Here is a 20396-nt window from a genome sequence, read left to right on the forward strand (position 1 = left end):
AACTACGCAGGACCTTATGTACTTCCTCTGCGTGTGTGTGCGTGTGCGTGAGCGTGAGCGACCGCCATTGTTGAGCAGGCGAACGCCGAAAAACAACCCCGGAGCACTCCTCTCGCTCGCACTCGCCAGACAGACAACAAATCGATGAATGGCGGGTGCCTGTGTGTAGGTAGCCGTAGGTAGGCCGAGTCCTGGCTTAAATTGAGCGCCTCCGGGGCAGGAGAGCTCAGTTCGAGTTGAGACCTCGCAGCGCACACACACCGCCGCCCAGCATAACGTCCACGTCCAGCGAATCCGCCAGTGTTCCAAGCAAGTGCTTTAGTGTCGCGAGAGAGCCTTGTACCCAGTCCACCGAAACATCGAAAGAACCAACGAAATGTCGACTATTAACCTGCACCCCCCGCAAACCTACTCGCGGCTGTTCCGTCCCTGGGACTCACAGCGCCAGTCAGCCGCCTCAGCGCCCAGGACGGTCAAGCAGGAGAAGGAGCAGGAGCGGGAGCGGGAGCCCGAGAGCATCACAATCAAGACGGAGTTGACCAGCAACGGTTTTGCCCACGACTCCGACCGGGACTTCTCGTCCGCATCCTCCTCCTCGTCGAGCAGCAGCAACAGCAGCAAGTCCTGCTACGAGGACGCCCTAAACCACAGCAGCTACATCCGCACCTCCACGCCCCACCCCGTCTTCAACCAGCCCCTCCCGTCGCCCTCGGACCTGCCCACCCCCAGCTGCGTGTCCTTGGCCCCGCCGCAGCAGCACGCTCCGTTCCTGCCGGCCGCCAGCGAGCTCTACTATGCCGCCGCAGCAGCCGCCGCTGCCGCCGGCACGCCCACCTCCGCCCCCGGCTTCGGCATGGACCCCTTCACGCTGGGCCTGATGGAGCAGGAGTACGCCCGCGTCATGGCCGAGGATGCCCAGCTAAAGGCGCTCAACGCGCGCAAGCAACGCCCCAAGAAGTTCAAGTGTCCCCACTGCGACGTGGCCTTCTCCAACAACGGCCAACTGAAGGGCCACATCCGCATCCACACCGGTAAGTCGATCAGCTGAGGTCCACCCCTGGCAGTCATGCTCACGGTTCCCCTTCTCTCCCTCCTAACAGGCGAACGCCCCTTCAAGTGCGACGTGGACACCTGTGGCAAGACCTTCACGCGCAACGAGGAGCTGACGCGCCACAAGCGCATCCACACCGGACTGCGGCCGTATCCTTGCAGCGCCTGCGGGAAGAAGTTCGGCCGTCGCGACCACCTCAAGAAGCACATGAAGACGCATATGCCGCAGGAGCGCCAGCTGGGCCCGGCCATCTTCGTGCCCATGTACCCCTATCTGTATGGGTACTGAGCGGGTGAAGGCGAATCCTCGCCGTCCCGTCCTCCAGCGATCTGTGAAGCGCTTGCACGCTTTAAACGAGCTCACCTGCGAGTCCTGCAACGAAACTCAATGCCGGCCAATACTCTATAGCCAATCTTGGACAGAACTACCTCAGCCGTACCTGGCGCAATATGGCGCACTCAGCAACCTCAATCAACGCTAGCAATCCCTGAGACCCTCGACGATATATGCAAATATTGAGATATTTATTTTTTAACGCATATTTACACTTCCAGCTACGTGACTAGTTATGAGCGCACAAAAACCCCGCACATGTGTAAATACCTCCTTAAGTGATCCTTTCTCATATGCTAAGCGATTAAGAGATTTAAGAGATACCAGATTTGTACGTATGTACGCATACAAACAGTCTATATTATAAGTAAGCTGATATTTTACCAGTTTTATAAGCTGAACGCGGTTACTAGAAATATACGATTTATACCTAAATACTATACGATCATAGTTAAATATTGAGAGTTGCATTATACGATTTATGTTTACACCAGAAAAAATACAAATACTATAAAAAGCCAAACCTTTATTCTGAATTTTTCGAAGTCTAAGATCATTTTTTGTAAGGAATGAAGTTTTCATCTTCACATGGGGGCTATTAAATCAAGTTGACACATAGAAGGGTGGACCGCAAACAGACAAGTGATAAATAGAATTATTAAATGCTAATCTATTTATTTATTCATCTTCAAGGCGAATCCTGTAATTTAGTGCATTAGTTGCATTATTAATAGCAAAAGACCGGAAACCATTTTGCGTGCATATTAATGACTATCCGTGGCAGTGTCACTTCCCGCTAACCAGATCATTTGGCAAATAGCTCGTCATGCCGACATTATCAAAGGCAAATGAAAATGGCATTTATGCGTGCCGCTGCCATCAAAGGGTTAAAATGCACAAGTCATTTGGGCGGAATCTATCCAAATTCTATTCACAAATGAGCAAAAATAAGACAACAACGCAGACAGGGGCCCACAAGCTGGAAAAGGGAGAACGAGAACCCACGACAATAAGTAGAAGTTGTACTCTAACTGCATATCAAAACGACATCGGTTTGGCAATAATTTCCCACAGTCAGAGTCCCTCAGATTCGGATTCGGATCCCTCCACGTCGCCTCGCCATTACTCACCTGACAGCTTGCGTCATTCATAAGGACAATGGAGTGGCAGTGGTCCACCTGAGCAAAGCGACCGAGACACAAAGTCTGCGAGAAGTCGAAAAATTACCCATGAGTATTGTGGAATTGGTTATGCGAACGGGCGATCGATCCCTGGTCAATATCATTGTGACTTCTACGAGCGGACAATAGAGGCAATTTATGAAGGTAGTTGGGCGGTGGGCCGTTTTTCGACCAGCTTCCAGGACAATGGAAAATTCGTCCGCTTGATAGGGGCGTGCAGTTCTTACATTACCTGTCTCCTACCTGCCTGTTGTTCCTCAGGGCCTGAGAAAATGTTCCTATCTGCCAGACAGTGCGTCGTCGTTCACATCGCACAAGTGACACAATGATCTATATTGTGTCCCTTCCATTCCAGCCTTTACAATTTCGTCGTTTGCTCCAGACACAGGGGCTACACTTTAACTACTTGGGCGAACACTCGAGACCCACTTGCTGCAACAAAGTTCAAACACTCATTTCTCAAATTATTATATATTGCCCCGAGTCCAAGTGTAATTGCTGGCAATTAATAAAAAGACCATTTCGTTTGATTGACAACGGCATTCGATAATCCCAATTTCCAATGTTTGCATTTCTCTATCGATTTTTTAAGTTCGGACATGAGGACATAGTTTTGCTTATCATTCCTATTTAACATCTTATATATACATATAAGCCAAGATTTAAAGGAATTATTTTTAATAAGGATCATTTACAAATCCAGAAATTAAATATATATGTACTTATTTTGTATTTTAAATTTAACGTAAAATATACTCAAGGCCAAAAGATTAGATGCAATAATTTTCTCAATACCTTACACTATGCGCTGATCGTTCTGTATTCATGCAGATCCAGATGTAAAATTTTGTTGCGCTACTTCCTAAATTCTAATCAAAAGTGCAATAAATAAATAAATACTAATTAGTTCAAAGAAAGACTTACAAGTAAATGCTAAAGGTTTAATCAAAGACCAATATAATATAAAATAATATATATAATAGATTATATTGGTCTTTGGTTTAATGGTTTATTGGCCGCAGTTCCTATAATCGTATAGTTTTCTTTCCATCCTTAAGATATTGATATTTATCACTTTTATACAAAAGCTGTTTTAATTAAATAAAACTGTTTATTTATTATTATTTATTTATAGGCCCTATGGCCACAAACAAAAGCAGCTCTAAACGAGGTTGAAAACTAATTTATCCTTGCATATGCTTTATTTTGTAATTTTCCGATTTTACTTGGCTGTGAGGTCTACTATGCATCATAGTTTTGGGTACTTTCAACCCCCCTTCCCCCGATGTAATAAAATCGGCAAGCAAAAAATTAAAATAAGCACTTGGCAGAAATTATCTGGCTGACCTTTACCACCGTAATGATTTAGTAATATTTAAGTTACCGCACCCGATGGCCTTATTGCGGATTGTTGAACAAATTTATTAATAACAAAACAATCATTGTGCAACAACCAAATGGTAATTATACCAAATTCTATTTTTTTTACATTTTTAATTTCGATTTGTTAATTCAGCTCTTTGGGTCTTCTGCGACTTTAAGAGATGGAGTTACATTTTCCGTTTTGCACTGTAAAATTAAAGTGAAATTCATAAATACTCTATAAAAATAAATCTAATATTAAAAAAATAACTTAATTATCCTCACAAATCAATCCAATGGTCAATAGCCGACTTTTTCTAAGCAAGAAAGCAAATTAACTTCGATAAGACTATATAAGTTTGTACTCTAATTCCAACAATTACTAAGCATTAATGTTTTACATGTTTCTTTCTTAAAACAGATATATATGATAATATTGAAATTAAAAATTTCGAATTCAAATTGAAAAAATATCTACATGTTACTTTAATTTAAAAACAGATTTTTGAAGATGTTATATAAATTGACCGATTCAAAGCTATACGAATAGTCGAATTTTTAGTACAACTATTTATAAAATTAAAATTTAATTTCTGAAATCCTATAAAATAACTATAACTTGTGTTGTATGCCTATACATATTTTTAATGATTTTTCTATTCATTCTCCGATTAACAGAACTTTCTTGTTTTAAGCGTATGTATAAACAAGCAGCTCGAGCTAAAGCTAAAAATATCTTATAGATGGTGCAAACCACCGGAAAATTATAATAAAGTCGTCTGATATTGATCATTTCGACATAAAATAAAAATTAAAATTAGAACACACAAAGTTTAAAAATTGAATGAATAATGACAGCTGCACGGCCCCTTTATCAAACTTGCTTCTTGAATAGTCATAAAAAAAAACATAAAAAATTAGTCCAGTGGATCGGCGGGATTTCCGCTGAGGACAGCCGGGTCATCACCACCCGAGTGACCTCCTAATATAAACTGACCCGTTGTGGCGCATCTACTATACCCTTAGAATATACTTTACAAAACAGGAAATCAGGCCCAATTCAACCCATTTAAAAACTTAAAAAATTAAGTTAATTAATTAATTTTTTATTTACTTTCACAATATTTCTCGCCTTGTGGGATTTGAAGAAAGCCAATCAAATTTTAAGGACAATACAAACAAGCTCTTCTATATTTCTCGATGTTCATATGATCACATCTTAAATTAATTTCCTGTTACCTACTTTTGCACGATTACAATTTTCTTCTATTGGTTTCTGGTATAAAATGACGGTATGACACTCGACGCTATTTAGATCATTACATATGCATTGCCATTTTAGGATATACTTATTATTTTATTTTAAAACGGAAATCGTGTACAAAAACTAAGAAAGAGAATAATATATGGTTTCAAAACAACGATAAATGTTTTTTGTTTATTAAAAAACTTACGAAAATATAATTAGCCTTGGCTGGGGTATAATCAATCTGGAAAGGTCTTTTAGGGAAAATGGCATTGAAGAAAACATTCCAGTTTTTAAAACTTCGTAAGATTACTATTTTAAGAAAACATCCCTCTTTATATAAACAAGTTTATCGTGAAATTATTTTTCTGAAGAAAGGCAAGCATTGTAAGCAGTGGACTGATAAATATATACGATATACATATATGCAAAACATGTAAATTTATCAAGAGTGTGTATTTTTTCCAATGACGGTATGACACTCTTCAAGTATGGAACTCGACAATATTTTTTAACCAAGATATAGAACAGTTCCCAGAATTTATAATTTAAACATAAGAATCCAAATCAAAATTGCACCAGATTGTGGGTATAAATGTCCATTGTTCCGCAGACAAAGTCATGCAATAGAAAGAAGTTACTTCCTAACAAGAAAGTAGTTTGGCTATCAATAACCTTCTGACAATCAGGAACAATTGCATGGCCATTCATGACCACAAAAAGGCCAAACACGATTCCTCGGGTGGTCCGCAAAAAGTTCGCAGCGAGGTAATTGGCAGCACTACCAGTACCAGAATCTTAGCAGCATCTCTATCTCTCCTGCCCACCCAGAGCGCCAGAGTGAGAAATTGAAATGTCTTTTGTGCCACTAATAGAGAAATATACGGGCCATAATTTCGCAATGCCACAATAGCCGGGCCCAGAGCAATTGAATGAGGAGCAGTGCGAAAACCAGGATCGAACGAGCGGCGAGTGAGCCCGAATAAAAAATGGAGTCGCCGTCGACTGCCCTGATGGCTCGGTCGCACCCAAAGGGTCTGGCTACCTTTCACAGCGCCAGTTCTCGGCCAAGCCAGTGCGATGATGCCCGTATCAACCCCTGGCCCTCGCTGAGCAACCCTCATCCCTTATTAACGCGGATAGGGATGAATGGGAGGAAGCGAGACAGGGCCCACCCGAGGGCAGGGTAGGCAGGGGGTAGTAGCGTTTTATGCGAAGTGTCAGAGGATCCATTTAATTGGGAAATTTATTGGCCGACAGGAGCAACAGCCTCGCAAGAATAGGAGACAGTTTGTCTGGCCTCTTGTTGGCTTTCTCTTGGACAGTGTGTTCTGCGGTTCTCGCCATGCTTTCCCGATGAATAGAGCAATCTGCTCTATAAAAAACCAAGGACAAGTTGACGTAAACAAGCGGGATGAGTTCCAAGTAGTTGATGCCTCGGTTTCATCGTGGGTGGTGGCCGAATTGGTGTTTCTATTGATAGTCTCGGCATTCGATTACGAGACTTTCCAGTTAATTATGTTTGCACAGACCGTCCTCGGCAGCATCCTCGAGAATCCCAGCTCCGAGGCCCTTACTCCGGCTTTAGCGGTTTGCGATCGTATTTTCCAGGGTCTGTTCGCAGATCCTAGGCGGAAAAGTGGGTATGTCCCGACACCCGCTAAACGATTCGTTTATCTGCATAAACACTCTTAATAAGTCGATTGTCCGCTTCGTAATCTCGCCCGAGCCCGGGACCTAATGAGCCCGTCTTTGCGATGTGTCTGCACGAATATACATATACGCAATTTCTGGTCTAATCCTGACGCCGCGTCTTGCATAATGCTGCCGAAGCACAGATAGGATAAGGGCAGTGGTTTGCCCAGATCCTCACACATGGCTCTAAGCTGTTTGCCGAGATAAGCCACAGGCCAGAAAGATCTGCGACGGCATAGAGGTCGTATCCGCTTTCTTCGCGAGCCTGCTGCAAGTCGCAACGAAAGGTGGTATCGATCAGCCTCAATCAAAAACACGTCCATCAATATTGCGCAATGTCATTGAAATCAAACCGAAAACCAACCAAAACAGCACCCGAGAGTCGCGCTGCGGGGCAGCGAGCCCGAAAGGCAAACAGTAGGTGGTGCCGGAAGTGCCGGCCAGTTTTCCCATCAACATGAGCCCTGAAAACTAATCAAACCTAATGATGACATAATTGGCTCTATCTGGCCACAGCATCGGCAGCCGAAGGTGCCGAGTCCTGTGTGGGTCCCGAGACGCAATAGGAAGTCCTCCCAGGACCAAGCCACACAAGCCGTCCCAAGACCCGGAAAAGAAACAGAGAAACTAGATAATTGATTTCTTTGCGAAATTGAATGCAATGACACTTGGATTTTTCGCTCGCCGTGTGGTCCCTGCTATTTCCTTTGCAATGTAGATAAGTTAGCTGGAACGCTGGAGATGTTGTGACATTTAGGAAAAGGCGAGATTCTTGGTCAATTCATCAAGGCACTGTCAGACACACCTTTTTTAATTGACTCGTTCTTGGAGATTCCGGGTTTTACTATGCGGAAGTGTAGCGTGCGCTTCTGGTTATTCCCACTTCCCCCGGGAGGTTGCTCTGATCTGATAGATCAATTAGTAAACAAAGCGCTTGTGTCCTCTATTTTTTAACAATGACTGTTGTTGTATTTGTAAATATGCACATAAAAATACTTGGCTGCCGGTGGCAGTAAATACAATGTATAGAAAAATGTCATTCGAGTATATGTATATGTAAAAGTTATATAAATATTGGTAGGTGCGGGCAGTGTAGTTTTCTTTTTCCGCTAAAAGTTCGGCTTCAGTCAAACATTTTCTAATCTAAGCGAATGTACCATCAATTTAAGTGAGTATATAATTGGGCCTTATTGTTGGCAAGCAAAAGGCATCCTTAAGTAAGGCACAATCATTTGAGCCACTGAGATTTATTGTTGTCGCTGCTCGTCCGCTTTCCGAGCAGATGCGTTGAGGTTCATTTGGGATTTCGTCTCCTCTCCCTTCTAGTACAGCATTATGGCGGCCTTGTTTTTGTCCTCACTTGGCGGCTCCAGGCGTCGGCGGTCGCGGAGGTCGCGGCGCTTGGCGTACAGCAAAACAGCGATGTTCAGTAGTACCACTATGGTGGAGATCACGACCAAGTAGAAGCTGTAGCCAAGGTAGGCCAGCCCCGTGCTGTACCAGTGCTGCTGCTGTTGCTCGGCCAGAAGGACGTTGAGGCTGAAGTAGTTGTAGAACTGCATCAACCAGGCCAAAAATGCTACTACTTGGGCCCCCGCAGCGGATATATTGGCGGCCAGGAGCAGCACCATCGTGCCGCCCCTCTTGGCCGCAGAGGCGGACTTCAGGACTGCGGCGATGGCGGCTATTGCGCAAGCCAGGAGGCCGAAACCGGTGCCCAAGGTGGTGAGGAGCCAAAGCCAGAAGCTGGAGTCGCCGTTCTCTGTGCGGACAAATGTGTAAACTGCAAGACAAGATAGTTGGTTCGTATTTTTAAAAGTATCCTCTTTTTATACCCTTGCAGAGGGTATTATAATTTTGGACAAAAGTGTGCAACGCAGTGAAGGAGACATCTCTGACCCAACAAAGTATATATATTCTTGATCAGGATCGCCTCCTGAGTTGATATGAGCATGTCCGTCTGTCTGTCTGTCTGTCCGTCTGTCTGTTTCTACGCAAACTAGTCTCTCAGTTTTAAAGATATCGAATTGAAACTTTGCACACACCCTTCTTTCCTTTGCACGCAGTATATATGTCGGAACGGCCGGGATCGGCCGACTATATCATATAGCTGCCATACAACTGATTGATTGGAAATGCCATAACTTTGGTGTTTGTAAAGTTAGGAAGTTGGGATTTTCTAAGAGTTTTATTTTTGGCCAATCAATCCGACCTACCAAATTTTATAAGGATCGGCCGTCTATATCCTATAGCCGCCATATAACTGATTGATCGGAAATGCCATAACTTTGGTGTTTGTTAAGTTAGGAAGTTGGAATTTTCTATGGGTTTTATTTTTGGCCAATCAATCCGACCTATGAAATTTAATAAGGATCGGACGACTATATCCTACAGCTGCCATATAAATGAACGATTGGAAATGCCATAACTTTGGTGTTTTTAAAGTTAGGAAGTTGGGATTTTTTATGAGTATTAAGAATGCATCATATGAATAGTTTTGGAGAATATAATTTACAGAATATTCTGCAAGGGTATATCAACTTCGGCTCCGCCCGAAGTTAGCTTTTCTTTCTTGTTTAAAGCTACTATTATTAGGAGAGTCTTTAACACGTAAAAGGGTCAAAGTTGAAATAGTTGCTATTTTCTTATTTAATAATAATATTTGCCACTATTTTAATGTATTGTATGCCAGAAAGTAAAGTAAAGTAAAGTAAAACGGCTTAACATTTAATAATATGATGTTACTTTTATTTTCCTATGTATTTATATACCCTTGCAGAGGGTATTATAATTTCAGTCAAAAGTTTGCAACGCAGTTAAGGGGACAATTCCGACCCTATAAAGTATATATATTCTTGATCAGCATCACCAGGAGAGTCGATCTAGCCATGTCAGTCTGTCCGTTCGCCTGTCTGTCCATCCGTTTCTACGCAAACTAGTCCCTCAGTTTTAAAGGTATCTGCTTATAACTTTCCCAAAAGTTGTCTTTCTATTGCAGGTAGTATATAAGTCGGAACGAGCCAGATCAGGCGACGATATCATATAAAAAAATTCTAAAAAATTATAACTTGGTTTTTAATTTTTTTTCTGTTTTTTCGGATTTGGTAATATTTAAATATTATGGAATTACTGTTTTAACTAAATTAAGATCGGATAACAATATCATATAGCTGCCATAGAAACGATGGCAAAATGCAGCGCAAAATCGACATTGCTTCATTGTTTTCAGTAATATAGGCATAGAAAACGAAATGTAGTAGATATGTAACAATTGCAAGGGTATATAAACTTCAGCTTGCGAAGTTTGCTTTCTTTCTTGTTTAATATATTTTATGTGAGCTATTTGATAAAATCATCCGATCCACCAATTCTGACTCACAAATAATACTGCCTACGATTGAAAGTTTCCCAAAGTTCTTGATAGCTTTAACGCTGAGTTAGAAGTTTGAGTTAAACCGGACAGACGGTTTTGGTCCTGCCAAGCTGAACAAAAATGTGGTATCTTAATAATACCCTCTCCAATGATATATAAATTAATAGGAATCGCTTGACAAACTTTCCAAGGAAATAAAATACTTGAGTGGCTCCGGCATTCTGGTACTGAATTCTGATCACCAGAGTTACTCAATTTTTCGACGACTACTTTGTGGGGCTCACCGTCAATTGGATAGGGGCGCACGCCATATCCGATATTCAGGTGCTGGCTGCCGTAGAAGAGCCCGAAGTTGACCTCGCCCTTGGCCTCAGTCGAGTTTTTGCGGCGCGGATCGGCGCGAACCCAGTGGTTAGTGGTCATGCTGACCAGCAGGAGGCCGATGGCCAGGCAGCTGCCGAAGAAGGTGGAGAAGACCAAGGCACGTGTGCGCATGCTCATCTTGATAGTGCTCGCGAAAGACCGGTGGAAGGGGCAGGAGCGGTGCTGTTTTCACCATTTAGAAATCTCCAATCCAGTAACAGACTCCACCTGCAACAAAGAAAGTCGGGTCAGTACGTGTGGGAGCGTAAGGCCAGTGGCCCCTTTTAGTGTGTTTCTCACCCTTTTCTTATTCAGCCGACGAGAGTAATTACAACCAGTCTCTTTGTTTTTCGAACAATTTATTATTGTACAATTGAACGAAACAGTTTTGCCTTTGTTATTTGACTCGGGGTAGGAAGCCTCGACGACGGATTTTTTACCCTAACCAAAACGGTATCACTTATTGGAGCACCGGTCTGGCAACACGGATTGGTCGTGGATATTTCGATAACGATATAATTAAAATAACAAACTACCAGAGCGGCGACAACCCTGCCACCCTGTAAAAATAGCGCGAAGATTTTGTCTGTACGGCGGAGAAACAATAGTTAATTTTGCGTAAATATGAGCGGCCGTAAGCACAGAGGCTTTGAGAATATGGAAAATCTATGCCCTGTCACCAGGTAATACATTGCTTTTCCCCTGGCAGCCAAAAAGTAGATAACAAACAGCTCCCGTGACGTCACACGTTTCACAAGATGACCAAACGAGGTCAAGAAAGTGACTTATTGAATTGCTCGGTGCTTGACCCGAACGCCCATGCTGATGAGGCACTGTCCAGCTCTGCACTTTTAATTAATCCCCGACTATTGCAGAAAACGCTCAACAAGTAAGAACCCCGCCTCTGCGGTGGGCGCTCTAGTTTCCGCCACGAAGTCTTCGCACTACGAGCACCCTTCCTCGCCCTCGGCACTTACTTTTGAAGCCCTGGAGGAGATGGGCATCGGAATGCTGGACTCCGAGGAGAGCAGTTCCTCAGCCCTCTCGGCCATTGCGTTGGCGGTCAGTGCAAGCGCCACCAGCGACGATAATTCCAACGAGACCACTCCCTACGCCAGTGTTCCTCGCATGGCACACCAGCTCCAGCACCCGCAGCGCCTAAGCTTGGGCTCTTCGGCTGACACCACACAGGACAGCACCGCCGTCGAGGATGCCCTTTCCCGCCAGTCGACCGAGAAGCTGCAGTTGCTGTCGCAGTCCAAGCGCTCGGCAGTGGGCACTGAAGGCGGCAGCAACTCAAACTCGCCCAGCAAACGCTTGCGAAACCCTTTGGCTGCAGTCACCTGCAACAACCAGAGTGAGACGGCGTCCCCGCTCAACTTTCAGCCTTCCACCAGTAGGCTGGCGCAAGTCCGCCAGGCAAAAAAGTCCTCATCGACTCAGAACTCCGCCCGGCTGGTGCCCACGGACAGCTTTTTTGTGTACCGCACCCCGGCCATGAGTGCCCACATCAGCAGCGGGATAAACTACTTCGACCGACTGTCTGACGAAATTGTCCTAGACATCTTTAAGTGGCTCCCGAAAAAGACGCTCCTGCGCATGGCGACCGTTTGTCGTCGCTTTAACCGCTGCTCTCGGGACGAGACCTTGTGGACAAGGCTGGATCTGGGTCTGCGGACCATTCGACCAGGCGCCCTCGAGCAAATTGTTCGTCGAGGAGTCCTGGTAATACGTCTGGCCCAGGCTAGTGTAAGTAACATTTCCAGTTGTTATTGGAGTATTCGGCAATTTAAATCTTTCTTTCCTGTAAAACAGGTACAGGAGCCCGCTTTCGCACCATCATCGGCCGGCTTTAGAGCGCGACTGCAATATCTCGACTTAAGCATGGCCTCCATTAGTCGAAGCTCACTTCGCACACTTCTCTCCCACTGCCGCCAGTTGAAGAAAATAAGTCTAGAGAACACTGAGCTTGATGATAGCATCTGCACGGAGATCGCCAAAAATAAAGCCTTGGAGGCAGTCAATCTGAGCATGGCGAGCGGCCTAACAGCCAGCAGTGTGCGTCTAATGATGGAGTCCCTGACCAATCTGAGCAGCCTAAACATATCGTGGACTGACCTAAGTGCAGATGCTGTTACGGCGTTGGTCACTCACATCTCCCCCAATGTTATTCGGCTGAATATTGCAGGTTGCCGCCGCGTACTTTTTGACTCTCGTAAGTGGAGCCTCATCAGGGAGTACAAATCCCTTTTCTTATTAGTTTAATTTATTTTCTGTAGATGTTGCATCGCTCCAGAAACGTTGCCCTCAGCTGCTGGAGCTTGATCTATCGGACTGCAATAGCCTCACCCCGGCAGCTATTACGGCAATCATGAAGTTTAAAATGTTGGAATATTTGTCCGTTTCCCGTTGTTATCTTATTCCTGCTTCCAGATTCATGTAAGTTCATACTTTCCCACGTCTGACTGGTTTCTAGCCTGCCATTTTGATTGCAGCGAGCTGAAGGGTATGCCGTCTCTGACCTATTTGGACATATTTGGAATGCTGTCGGACGCCGCCATGGAAGTCCTTGAGAAGCAAATGCCCAAAATGGGCATCAACAAGTTCATACACAGTTCGGTTTCCCGTCCAACTGTGGGCACTCGTCGCACCTCGATTTGGGGACTTCGCACGCGGGACTAATCCCGATTCTGCTGCTTCCGATACCATCCGAATCTGTTTTGCTGCGTATGCCACCCTTAACGCGGTTTTTTTTATTCTCAATTCAACAACATAAATAATCACATTCTGCTGTTCTAATTTTCCTGATTTGTGAAATTGGTCACTGATCGGCCTCGCTGAGCGGGGCCACGGGTTTCTCCCACTCCCACTCCTCCCAGCTAACGCAGTTCTTGAGACTATCCATGAATCCCGTGTCGCTGGGGCACTTCATTTCACTGGCCGGCTTGTTGAGTGACTCACACTTCCAGTAGGATGTGGGATCCCAATCGTTACGGAAAACGGAAATCTCGATCTCTGCTTGAGTCTTGCAACCCGGTTGCCCATCACCGTTGTAGGCCTGGACAAGCCCACACGAAATCACGAGGAGTGCACTGAGGGCGAGCTGAAGCTTCATCTTTGGACAAACTGATGAGCAACTGGGGCATTCAATGCCTTTTATAGCTACATTGTTGCAACGATAAAGTGCAGTTACTACCAGAAAATGCTTTTATAAATTGGCATCTAAGTAAACACTCCAAAAGTAAAGGCTAGATAACAGTGCTTGCCCTTGGCTGCAATCTTCGTAAAATAAAGCTAAACAAGTGTCAATGAGTCAAAGTTTTCATAATTATCAAGAATCAAATAGATTTCCTGTATTTAAGGATTCTTTTTTTTCAAACTTAAAAATATTAGTTGTCCTTGGGTAGGCTTAGATTAGAAGCAAGTTTTTGACGAAAAATTTTGTACATTTTCATGTATTCATAGCATTTTTTCCATGCAAAACTTTATATCAAAAACAGATAAAAGTGTTTTGGTTTTATTTTTTAATACTATGGTTAATTTTAAATCACCGTTTATTAGAATAGTACATGTTTAATATTAGTGTACTCTAATGGTAGGGGGAAACGATTTCAAATAAACTTGGAATCATCGAAAATTTAAAAATGTTGAACATTAATTTGTATCATATCAATTGACTCTTGCAATATTGATTTAATCAAAAACATTAAAATACTTAATGACCAGCACAAGTGGCAAATAACCGTCCGTCATCTAAATTTATTGAGGCAATATAACTATTGAACAATTTTTTCTTGCTTTTATTATTTTATTAAATGCTAAGATATTAAATTTAGAAGCCTATCTGGGCTTTTAAATAAAAGCTTTCAACAATTCCTTATACAATTTGCTACCTCGGGGAGCGGGAGCCCCACTTCCCTTCCTACTACGCCTCTGACTGAGGCAGATATGTAAATTCAAATTGTTTCGCGCCATGATTTGGATTTTATCGGTTAAATATCGAATAGAATTATCTACAACCAATTGGGAAATTTTTGATTTTGACATCCTGCTCTGTGTGAATTGGCTATAATAGTCAATTGCATTAAAAATAATTTTTTTTTAGCAACAGCGCTTCCGTTTAACCTGTTTTCGTAGATGCAAAAAATTTTAAAATATAAGCCAAAAAATTCATGTTTTAAATTCCAACGTTCCAAATTTGTCACTAACCGAACTTCGCTATTTTGACGGGAATTAATCGGCAGGCAACGAACGCGTTTGGGATTTCACCGATTTTCGAAGGCGATTGGATATTGCACTATTCTATCTCGCTACCCACACGTAATTTCGGAATTTTCTAGCAAGAAACGCGTCTCTGTCATCAACTAATCGCAAAAAAGTGCGTTGAAGCCCGTGGAACACATCCACGGCTTTGAGATGGACGAAGACTCGGCTCCGAAGCAGCCATCGGACAGGCGTCAGGGCAACGCGGTCGATCTGCCCCTGGGTCCACCCGGCGTCGAAGAGAAAAGCGGAAACGGGAAGAGCGAGGCCAAGAGCAGCACGTCGGGAAAGGGCGGCAAGTCCAGTTCCAGGCGCCGATCGAATTCCCGTGGGCGCTCCGATTCCCGCAACGCTCCCTCGCCACCAACCACGCGGCGAAGGCGCTCCGTCTCCCGCTCGCCGTCACCCCCCGCCGTGGGCGCTACGACTCCCCGACTACGGGCGGTATCCCCGTCGCCGCTTTGACCGCCGACGCTCTCCTCCCCGACGGAGTCGTCGCTACGGACGCTCCCGCTCTCGCAGCATCTCGCCCCGACGTGGCGGTCGTTGGTCGCCGAAAAAGAAACCTGCATCGCCGCCATTGCCCCCCCAGCAAATGGCCCCAGGTTACGGCGTCATGGCCCCTCAGATGTATGCTCCCTATGGCGCTCCACCCGATGTCTATGGCCACCAGTACGGAATGCCGCCGAACGCCTTTCCGCCCCAGGGACCTCCTTCGGGATACGGCATGCCAGGACCTCCGGAGCAGACATCTTTCGGCACTGGCTATGGACCACCGCCCACTGGCGCTTGGGGCGTTAATGGTAAGTACGGGACTCAGGCCTCCGGAACTATGTGTTAAATGGGCTCGATCTTCGATCTTGGCAGAGTATGGCCAGCAGGTGTGGATGACTCAGCCCATGACCGCAGTGCAGACGTCTGCTCCGGACGGACTGGTCCAACCACAGCAGACCCGGGAAGCTCCGCCGGACAAGCAGGTGGAGGTGGAGCAGAAGGTACCAGCGCTCGACGGCGCAGGTTTGCCGCCTCAGGACGGTAAGTGTGGAAATGAATTACAATGTGGTCACTACGAACATTCACATGCAAACCTCTCACATTATGTTTTATTACTGTTGTCATGATTACTTGTACTTGTAACTTAAATGCGCGCTAAAGGCCCGCATACCAGAAATTACCAAAAGTATAGGGTAATAAAGATCAGATCAATCAGAATCTAGCCGTATACGCGCAGCAAGAACTAACAAAGACCGACCCGAGCGAGGGTCTCGAATTTGTCATTCTGTTTCGAATAGAAAACGCAGTTTTGCCATTCTTGTGTGGCGGTAGTCGAAAGACGCACTTACGCCAACCTGGACGCCCGCCGTCGTCACCCCAACTGGCACTTCATCCCCAACGAGGACTGGCAGAACTGGCGACTGCATCCGTGTGTAACTAGCCGGTGAAATGCACTCGAGAATGCATTTGTAAATGAAATTTGAACTTTTATTTCTCCGACAAGGATGTTTTTTAATGAGTGCCTCTCTGTTTATCCCCCATCTATATACCGTCCAACGGCAGCTGTGGCACAAGAGGCGGAGAAGCAGAAGGATGAGCTCAAGAAACAACGGGCAAACTACGTCAAGAAGGTTACGCTGCTTAAGAAGGAAATGAAAGTGCTGAGGGACCAGCGTGAGGACTTGACCGCAGGCGAAGCGCCACCTTCTCCAACCACCAAGAATTTTATTGAGGAAAACGATCGCTTGCAGGTGAGCTTAATCCCCAACTTAATTCGAATTGGACATTATAATATATATATATAATTTTTGCGGAGCAGGTGCAAATTAAGAAGAAACTGGATACAATCGAAAACGTTATAGACATGCTGAACGGCATAATTGGCTACGAGGATCCCGATGATGAGCCTCTGAAGTCAAAGGCCCATGGAAAGCCTCAGCCAGAGCAACAGGGTAGTCGCTCCCACTCCTCCAGTGAGAGCTCTGCCGACAGCTCGGACTCCAGCGCTTCGTCCAGTAGTTCGACGGACTCGTCATCCGATGGCGAGGACGAGGAGGAGACCGGCGGCGCCGAGGGCAGTCCCACCAATCGGCTCAAGCACCGCGCTATCAAGTCTATGAAGTCAAAACAGCGACATGGTGAAACGAAGCCTGCACCAGCTCCAGCACAAAACTACAATTTTGTGTTTTTCGATCCCGAACAGCATTGGTGCGAGAGTTGTGGCGTTTTTCCAAAGTCCGCGCGAGACTATTTAAAGCACTTACATGCCGAAGAACACATGAATCGCGAGACCATAGAAACTCCCTGGCATGTCGGCATCGACCACGATCCCTTTCCCACGTTTGAAAACGCGCCTGTAAAGCGCGTCCCTGTTCGAGGCATGCAGTTTCTGGTCCCGGCCAACGCTTGGTTCTGCAAGCTCTGCAGTGTTTGGATCGGGGACTTGCACTGCGCTTCCGCTCATCTCAAGTCTAGGCTACACTCAAACAAATATGAGGTGAGTTGTGATATAATTTTGGGTATTTCAGTTATTAGCCATCCATGCCTAAGCTGAAAATCTTTAGAATTTAAAAATAAATGGTAAATAGTAAAAAATGAATAAATATTTTTAAAGCCACCTTTTTATGGAAACCACTAGAACGCAAGTCCTTCAGTTCAAAAAATACAAAAGTACTCATTATATCCAGAAAAAGAAGTGATTGATGCTGATCAATAAACCCAACCTTTTCCGTCAGCTTCCTCGCTTAGAAATTCAGCATTAACAAATCTGTTTTGATGTAACACTACACCATTTAAGTAGTTTAAACGAATATCAAAAGCCTATTCGTTTAAAATACGGCTTTAATTACTACGGTTTTTGTGGTAAAAGTGGTAAGTTTGGTAAACAGCATTTAACATGTTTAGTAACCAAATACGTTCGTGAAACAAAATATGTGTGACATCCCACGGGTTCCAATTTTCTTGGTTTTTGTTGTATTTTAACTTCCATGTTTCCTTTCAACACAATTTTGTTACAGCTATATATAAACCAAAATCCAAACTATGAAATCGAATGGCAATCAAACCGTGAACGGGCCATGAATCAACAGAAGGAGCAGGATGACTCTAAAAATAAAAAGACCAAGAAGGACGATGACAAGACGTCTAAAAAGCGCAAGAAAAAGAGGTAAAGATCATTATAATTTGTATACCAATAAGAATATTATTCATTCGGCTTTGTTTTCTCGCACAGCAGTGAAAAGAAGAAAAAGAAACGTAAACATGGGAAGAAGAGCAAGCGAAATACAATCGACGCCAACAGCTCATCTTCATCCTCCGATAGTTCTTCGTCGGAAGAGGAAAAGGCGCAGCAACCAAAGAAAGGACGTACCGAAGAACCATCAAGTGGTCAGACAGATAAATCAACTAATGCCCCCTCGGTACGCGTGGCCATGCGCAAGCAGGACACTCCCCTGACACAATCTTTGAAATCGGAAGTGCCTTTCCAGTCGCCTGCGCCGCCGCCGCCTCCAATCATAAAAGATTCTATAAATTCTTCAAGCCGAGGAAAATGGACTTCTGCCACCGCCGAAGAACAGAAAGAGGAGCAAAAGAAACGGGACGATGTGATGATGAAGCAGTGGAATACTGTGCAGCCTGTAATAAGTGAGAGTGAAAAAAAACTGTTGGAACATCTTAAAGGCAGGCTGAAGAACAAGGGACCCCGTGAATCGGAGGACCGTAAAATAGTACCGCATGCAGCATTCGCAGCTGATGAAAAGTTGAAGCGGGGAGGAGGGCGCCGTTCTCGATCCCGTTCTAAGCGACGCACTCACTCTCGTAGCATTAGTCGCGGGCGAGATCGAGATCGGAGGGATCGCGAGCGGGACAGAGACCGTGCCCGGCGTCGTCGGTCCCGCAGCCGTGGCAGACACTTCTCCCGTTCGCCCATAAGATCCAGCCGAAGAAGTCGTTCCCGGGAGGGTCGAAGCCGACGCAGCCGCAGTCGCTCTGAAGAGCGGGTAGAGCGTCCAGTGATCAAGCATTCCGAGTTCCGGCCCCGTACGGTGCCCGAACGCAAGCAGGCGGAAAGTAAGCGCGACAAAAAGGATCCAGACATCAAGTTAAAGTCGAAGCCCAATAGCAACTCTTTGCCTGGAGGCAAGAAACTGCCCTTCATCGGCAAGATGCCAGTATTCAAGAAGCAGCCGGTTGCCGCTGTTAACTACGACCCAGCTGCTGTAGTCTACACCAACGGCTGTTTAGAGGCACCTCCGCCGCCGCCTCCGCCGATGGGGGGAACAACTGGGCAGGTGGCTGTGCGTCAGCCCGCACCGACAGCGGCACAGATTCAGATGGCCATGATGGAAGATGCCTTCGGCAATGCTCCTCCGTTTCATCCTGATGCGGGTATGATGGTAGATTACGACGAGCTGATGCCAGATCCCGTCCAGTTCGCCAATTTGATGACCAGTTGTCCGCCTCCTCCACCGCCGGGAGAGGGCTCTGACGGGGAAACCCATGATCCAGAAGACAACGAACAGAATGAAAACGAAAACCATGAGAAGGACGTCCTGCCGCCTGGCATTGACGAAGCCGAATCTGATCTGGCAACGCAGCCTTTGGACGCTGCGGCACAACCACGCGACGGGGAACTGCCAAAAGACTTGGCCGAGGCCCTTAACATAATATTCCCCAGCGAGGGAGCGGTACCGGAGGCTACAAATGAAAAGCAAAGTGAGCCTAAGACCATCACCACTATCGTTGAAGACGATGCAGTGCTCAGTGAGCATAATCTTCAAGACCTGGCCAAGCAAGGTATTCACCTCGTGACCATTGACGAGACTGAGGCGTCCAAAAATTCACCAATGCCAACATCGAAGAAGGACGAAGAGTTGCGGATTATGAATGGAAAATCTGAAGCCGGAGGGAACTTAAAACAGATTGACGCGGAGGATATCCCAATGCCCAGTTCCCCTCCAACATCTACGCCAGCCGACGATGACGCGAAGGGCAAGGCCATCAATAAGCAGGCGGACATCTCTGACATACCACAGCCGCCGGCATCGCCTTCAGACAGTGAGAAGCTTCGGCGTCAGGCGGAGCTCGATGAGTTGGCCATGCTGGGGATCGACAGCAGTGACATGGCGGCACAATGTATGTAGACGGCTTTTAATCGAACATTTTATCAACCATAACTTAGTAGCTCTTCTATTTTGGTTATAAATCGATTTTAAATTATTAATTTATATATCCACACTCATAGATGCGTTGTGAGGTTGCATTGACTTGACCGCACCAAACGGCATCAGTGACGCCACCTACATGGATGCACGGATCGAATGACACGTCGGGTTGACCCATAAGAAGTGGAACAGTTTTAAAATTTAGTTTGACACCAATGTACGAGTGCTTATTTGAAGGAATGTTTTAAATAAATGCGCATATATGTATCTAATATATGTATGAGGGATACTAGAAATTGAGTAACGGCTTAATTTGGTATAAAAGTATAAGTTTATATTTATATATATAAACACAAATAACGCAGAATGA

The 20396-nt window shown here is 45.2% G+C and overlaps 5 protein-coding genes across 5 annotated transcripts; 3 read left to right on the forward strand and 2 right to left on the reverse strand.

The window, feature by feature from the left end:
* The first annotated feature begins 243 nt into the window (after nt 1-243).
* LOC108053668 (zinc finger protein 251) lies at nt 244-1897 on the forward strand. The gene is made up of 2 exons (XM_017136380.2): nt 244-1031; nt 1101-1897. The coding sequence occupies exons 1-2, from the start codon at nt 377-379 to the stop codon at nt 1337-1339; spliced, it is 894 nt and encodes a 297-aa protein (XP_016991869.1). The 5' UTR covers nt 244-376; the 3' UTR covers nt 1340-1897.
* A 5915-nt stretch (nt 1898-7812) lies between these two features.
* LOC108044473 lies at nt 7813-11064 on the reverse strand. Its single transcript, XM_017123496.2, has 3 exons — nt 10905-11064; nt 10526-10832; nt 7813-8651 (listed from the first exon to the last, which is right to left on the reverse strand). The coding sequence occupies exons 2-3, from the start codon at nt 10740-10742 to the stop codon at nt 8191-8193; spliced, it is 678 nt and encodes a 225-aa protein (XP_016978985.1). The 5' UTR covers nt 10743-10832; nt 10905-11064; the 3' UTR covers nt 7813-8190.
* Nucleotides 11065-11126: 62 nt separating this feature from the next.
* On the forward strand, nt 11127-13403 carry LOC108044472 (S-phase kinase-associated protein 2). Its single transcript, XM_017123495.2, has 5 exons — nt 11127-11287; nt 11480-12353; nt 12420-12819; nt 12884-13043; nt 13100-13403. Exons 1-5 carry the CDS (start codon nt 11229-11231, stop codon nt 13284-13286), a joined length of 1680 nt encoding a protein of 559 aa, XP_016978984.1. The 5' UTR covers nt 11127-11228; the 3' UTR covers nt 13287-13403.
* LOC108044474 lies at nt 13323-13737 on the reverse strand. Its single transcript, XM_017123497.2, has one exon. The coding sequence runs from the start codon at nt 13717-13719 to the stop codon at nt 13426-13428; it is 294 nt and encodes a 97-aa protein (XP_016978986.1). The 5' UTR covers nt 13720-13737; the 3' UTR covers nt 13323-13425.
* Nucleotides 13738-14859: 1122 nt separating this feature from the next.
* Nucleotides 14860-20293, forward strand: LOC108044470 (zinc finger matrin-type protein CG9776). Its single transcript, XM_017123486.2, is given in 8 exon segments — nt 14860-15296; nt 15298-15670; nt 15735-15902; nt 16425-16612; nt 16681-17358; nt 17879-18027; nt 18094-19997; nt 20107-20293. Coding segments are annotated over 8 exon segments (3747 nt in total). The 5' UTR covers nt 14860-15020; the 3' UTR covers nt 20118-20293.
* The last annotated feature ends 103 nt before the right edge of the window (nt 20294-20396 follow it).

This window comes from Drosophila rhopaloa, unplaced genomic scaffold (assembly GCF_018152115.1).
Source record: "Drosophila rhopaloa isolate 14029-0021.01 unplaced genomic scaffold, ASM1815211v1 contig_155, whole genome shotgun sequence".
NCBI classification, from domain to species: Eukaryota; Metazoa; Arthropoda; class Insecta; order Diptera; family Drosophilidae; genus Drosophila; species Drosophila rhopaloa.

Bases quoted from the DNA above. Each gene is read 5' to 3' on its own strand.
- LOC108053668 (XM_017136380.2), top strand. From the start codon at position 377: ATGTCGACTATTAACCTGCACCCCCCGCAAACCTACTCGCGGCTGTTC. The intron at 1,032-1,100 runs GTAAGTCGATCA...CCCTCCTAACAG, and splicing joins CCACATCCGCATCCACACCG to GCGAACGCCCCTTCAAGTGC.
- LOC108044473 (XM_017123496.2), bottom strand. From the start codon at position 10,742: ATGAGCATGCGCACACGTGCCTTGGTCTTCTCCACCTTCTTCGGCAGC. The intron at 8,652-10,525 runs GTGAGCCCCACA...CTTGTCTTGCAG, and splicing joins GCGCCCCTATCCAATTGACG to TTTACACATTTGTCCGCACA.
- LOC108044472 (XM_017123495.2), top strand. From the start codon at position 11,229: ATGAGCGGCCGTAAGCACAGAGGCTTTGAGAATATGGAAAATCTATGC. The intron at 11,288-11,479 runs GTAATACATTGC...CGACTATTGCAG, and splicing joins AATCTATGCCCTGTCACCAG to AAAACGCTCAACAAGTAAGA. The intron at 13,044-13,099 runs GTAAGTTCATAC...TTTTGATTGCAG, and splicing joins ATTCCTGCTTCCAGATTCAT to CGAGCTGAAGGGTATGCCGT.
- LOC108044474 (XM_017123497.2), bottom strand. From the start codon at position 13,719: ATGAAGCTTCAGCTCGCCCTCAGTGCACTCCTCGTGATTTCGTGTGGG.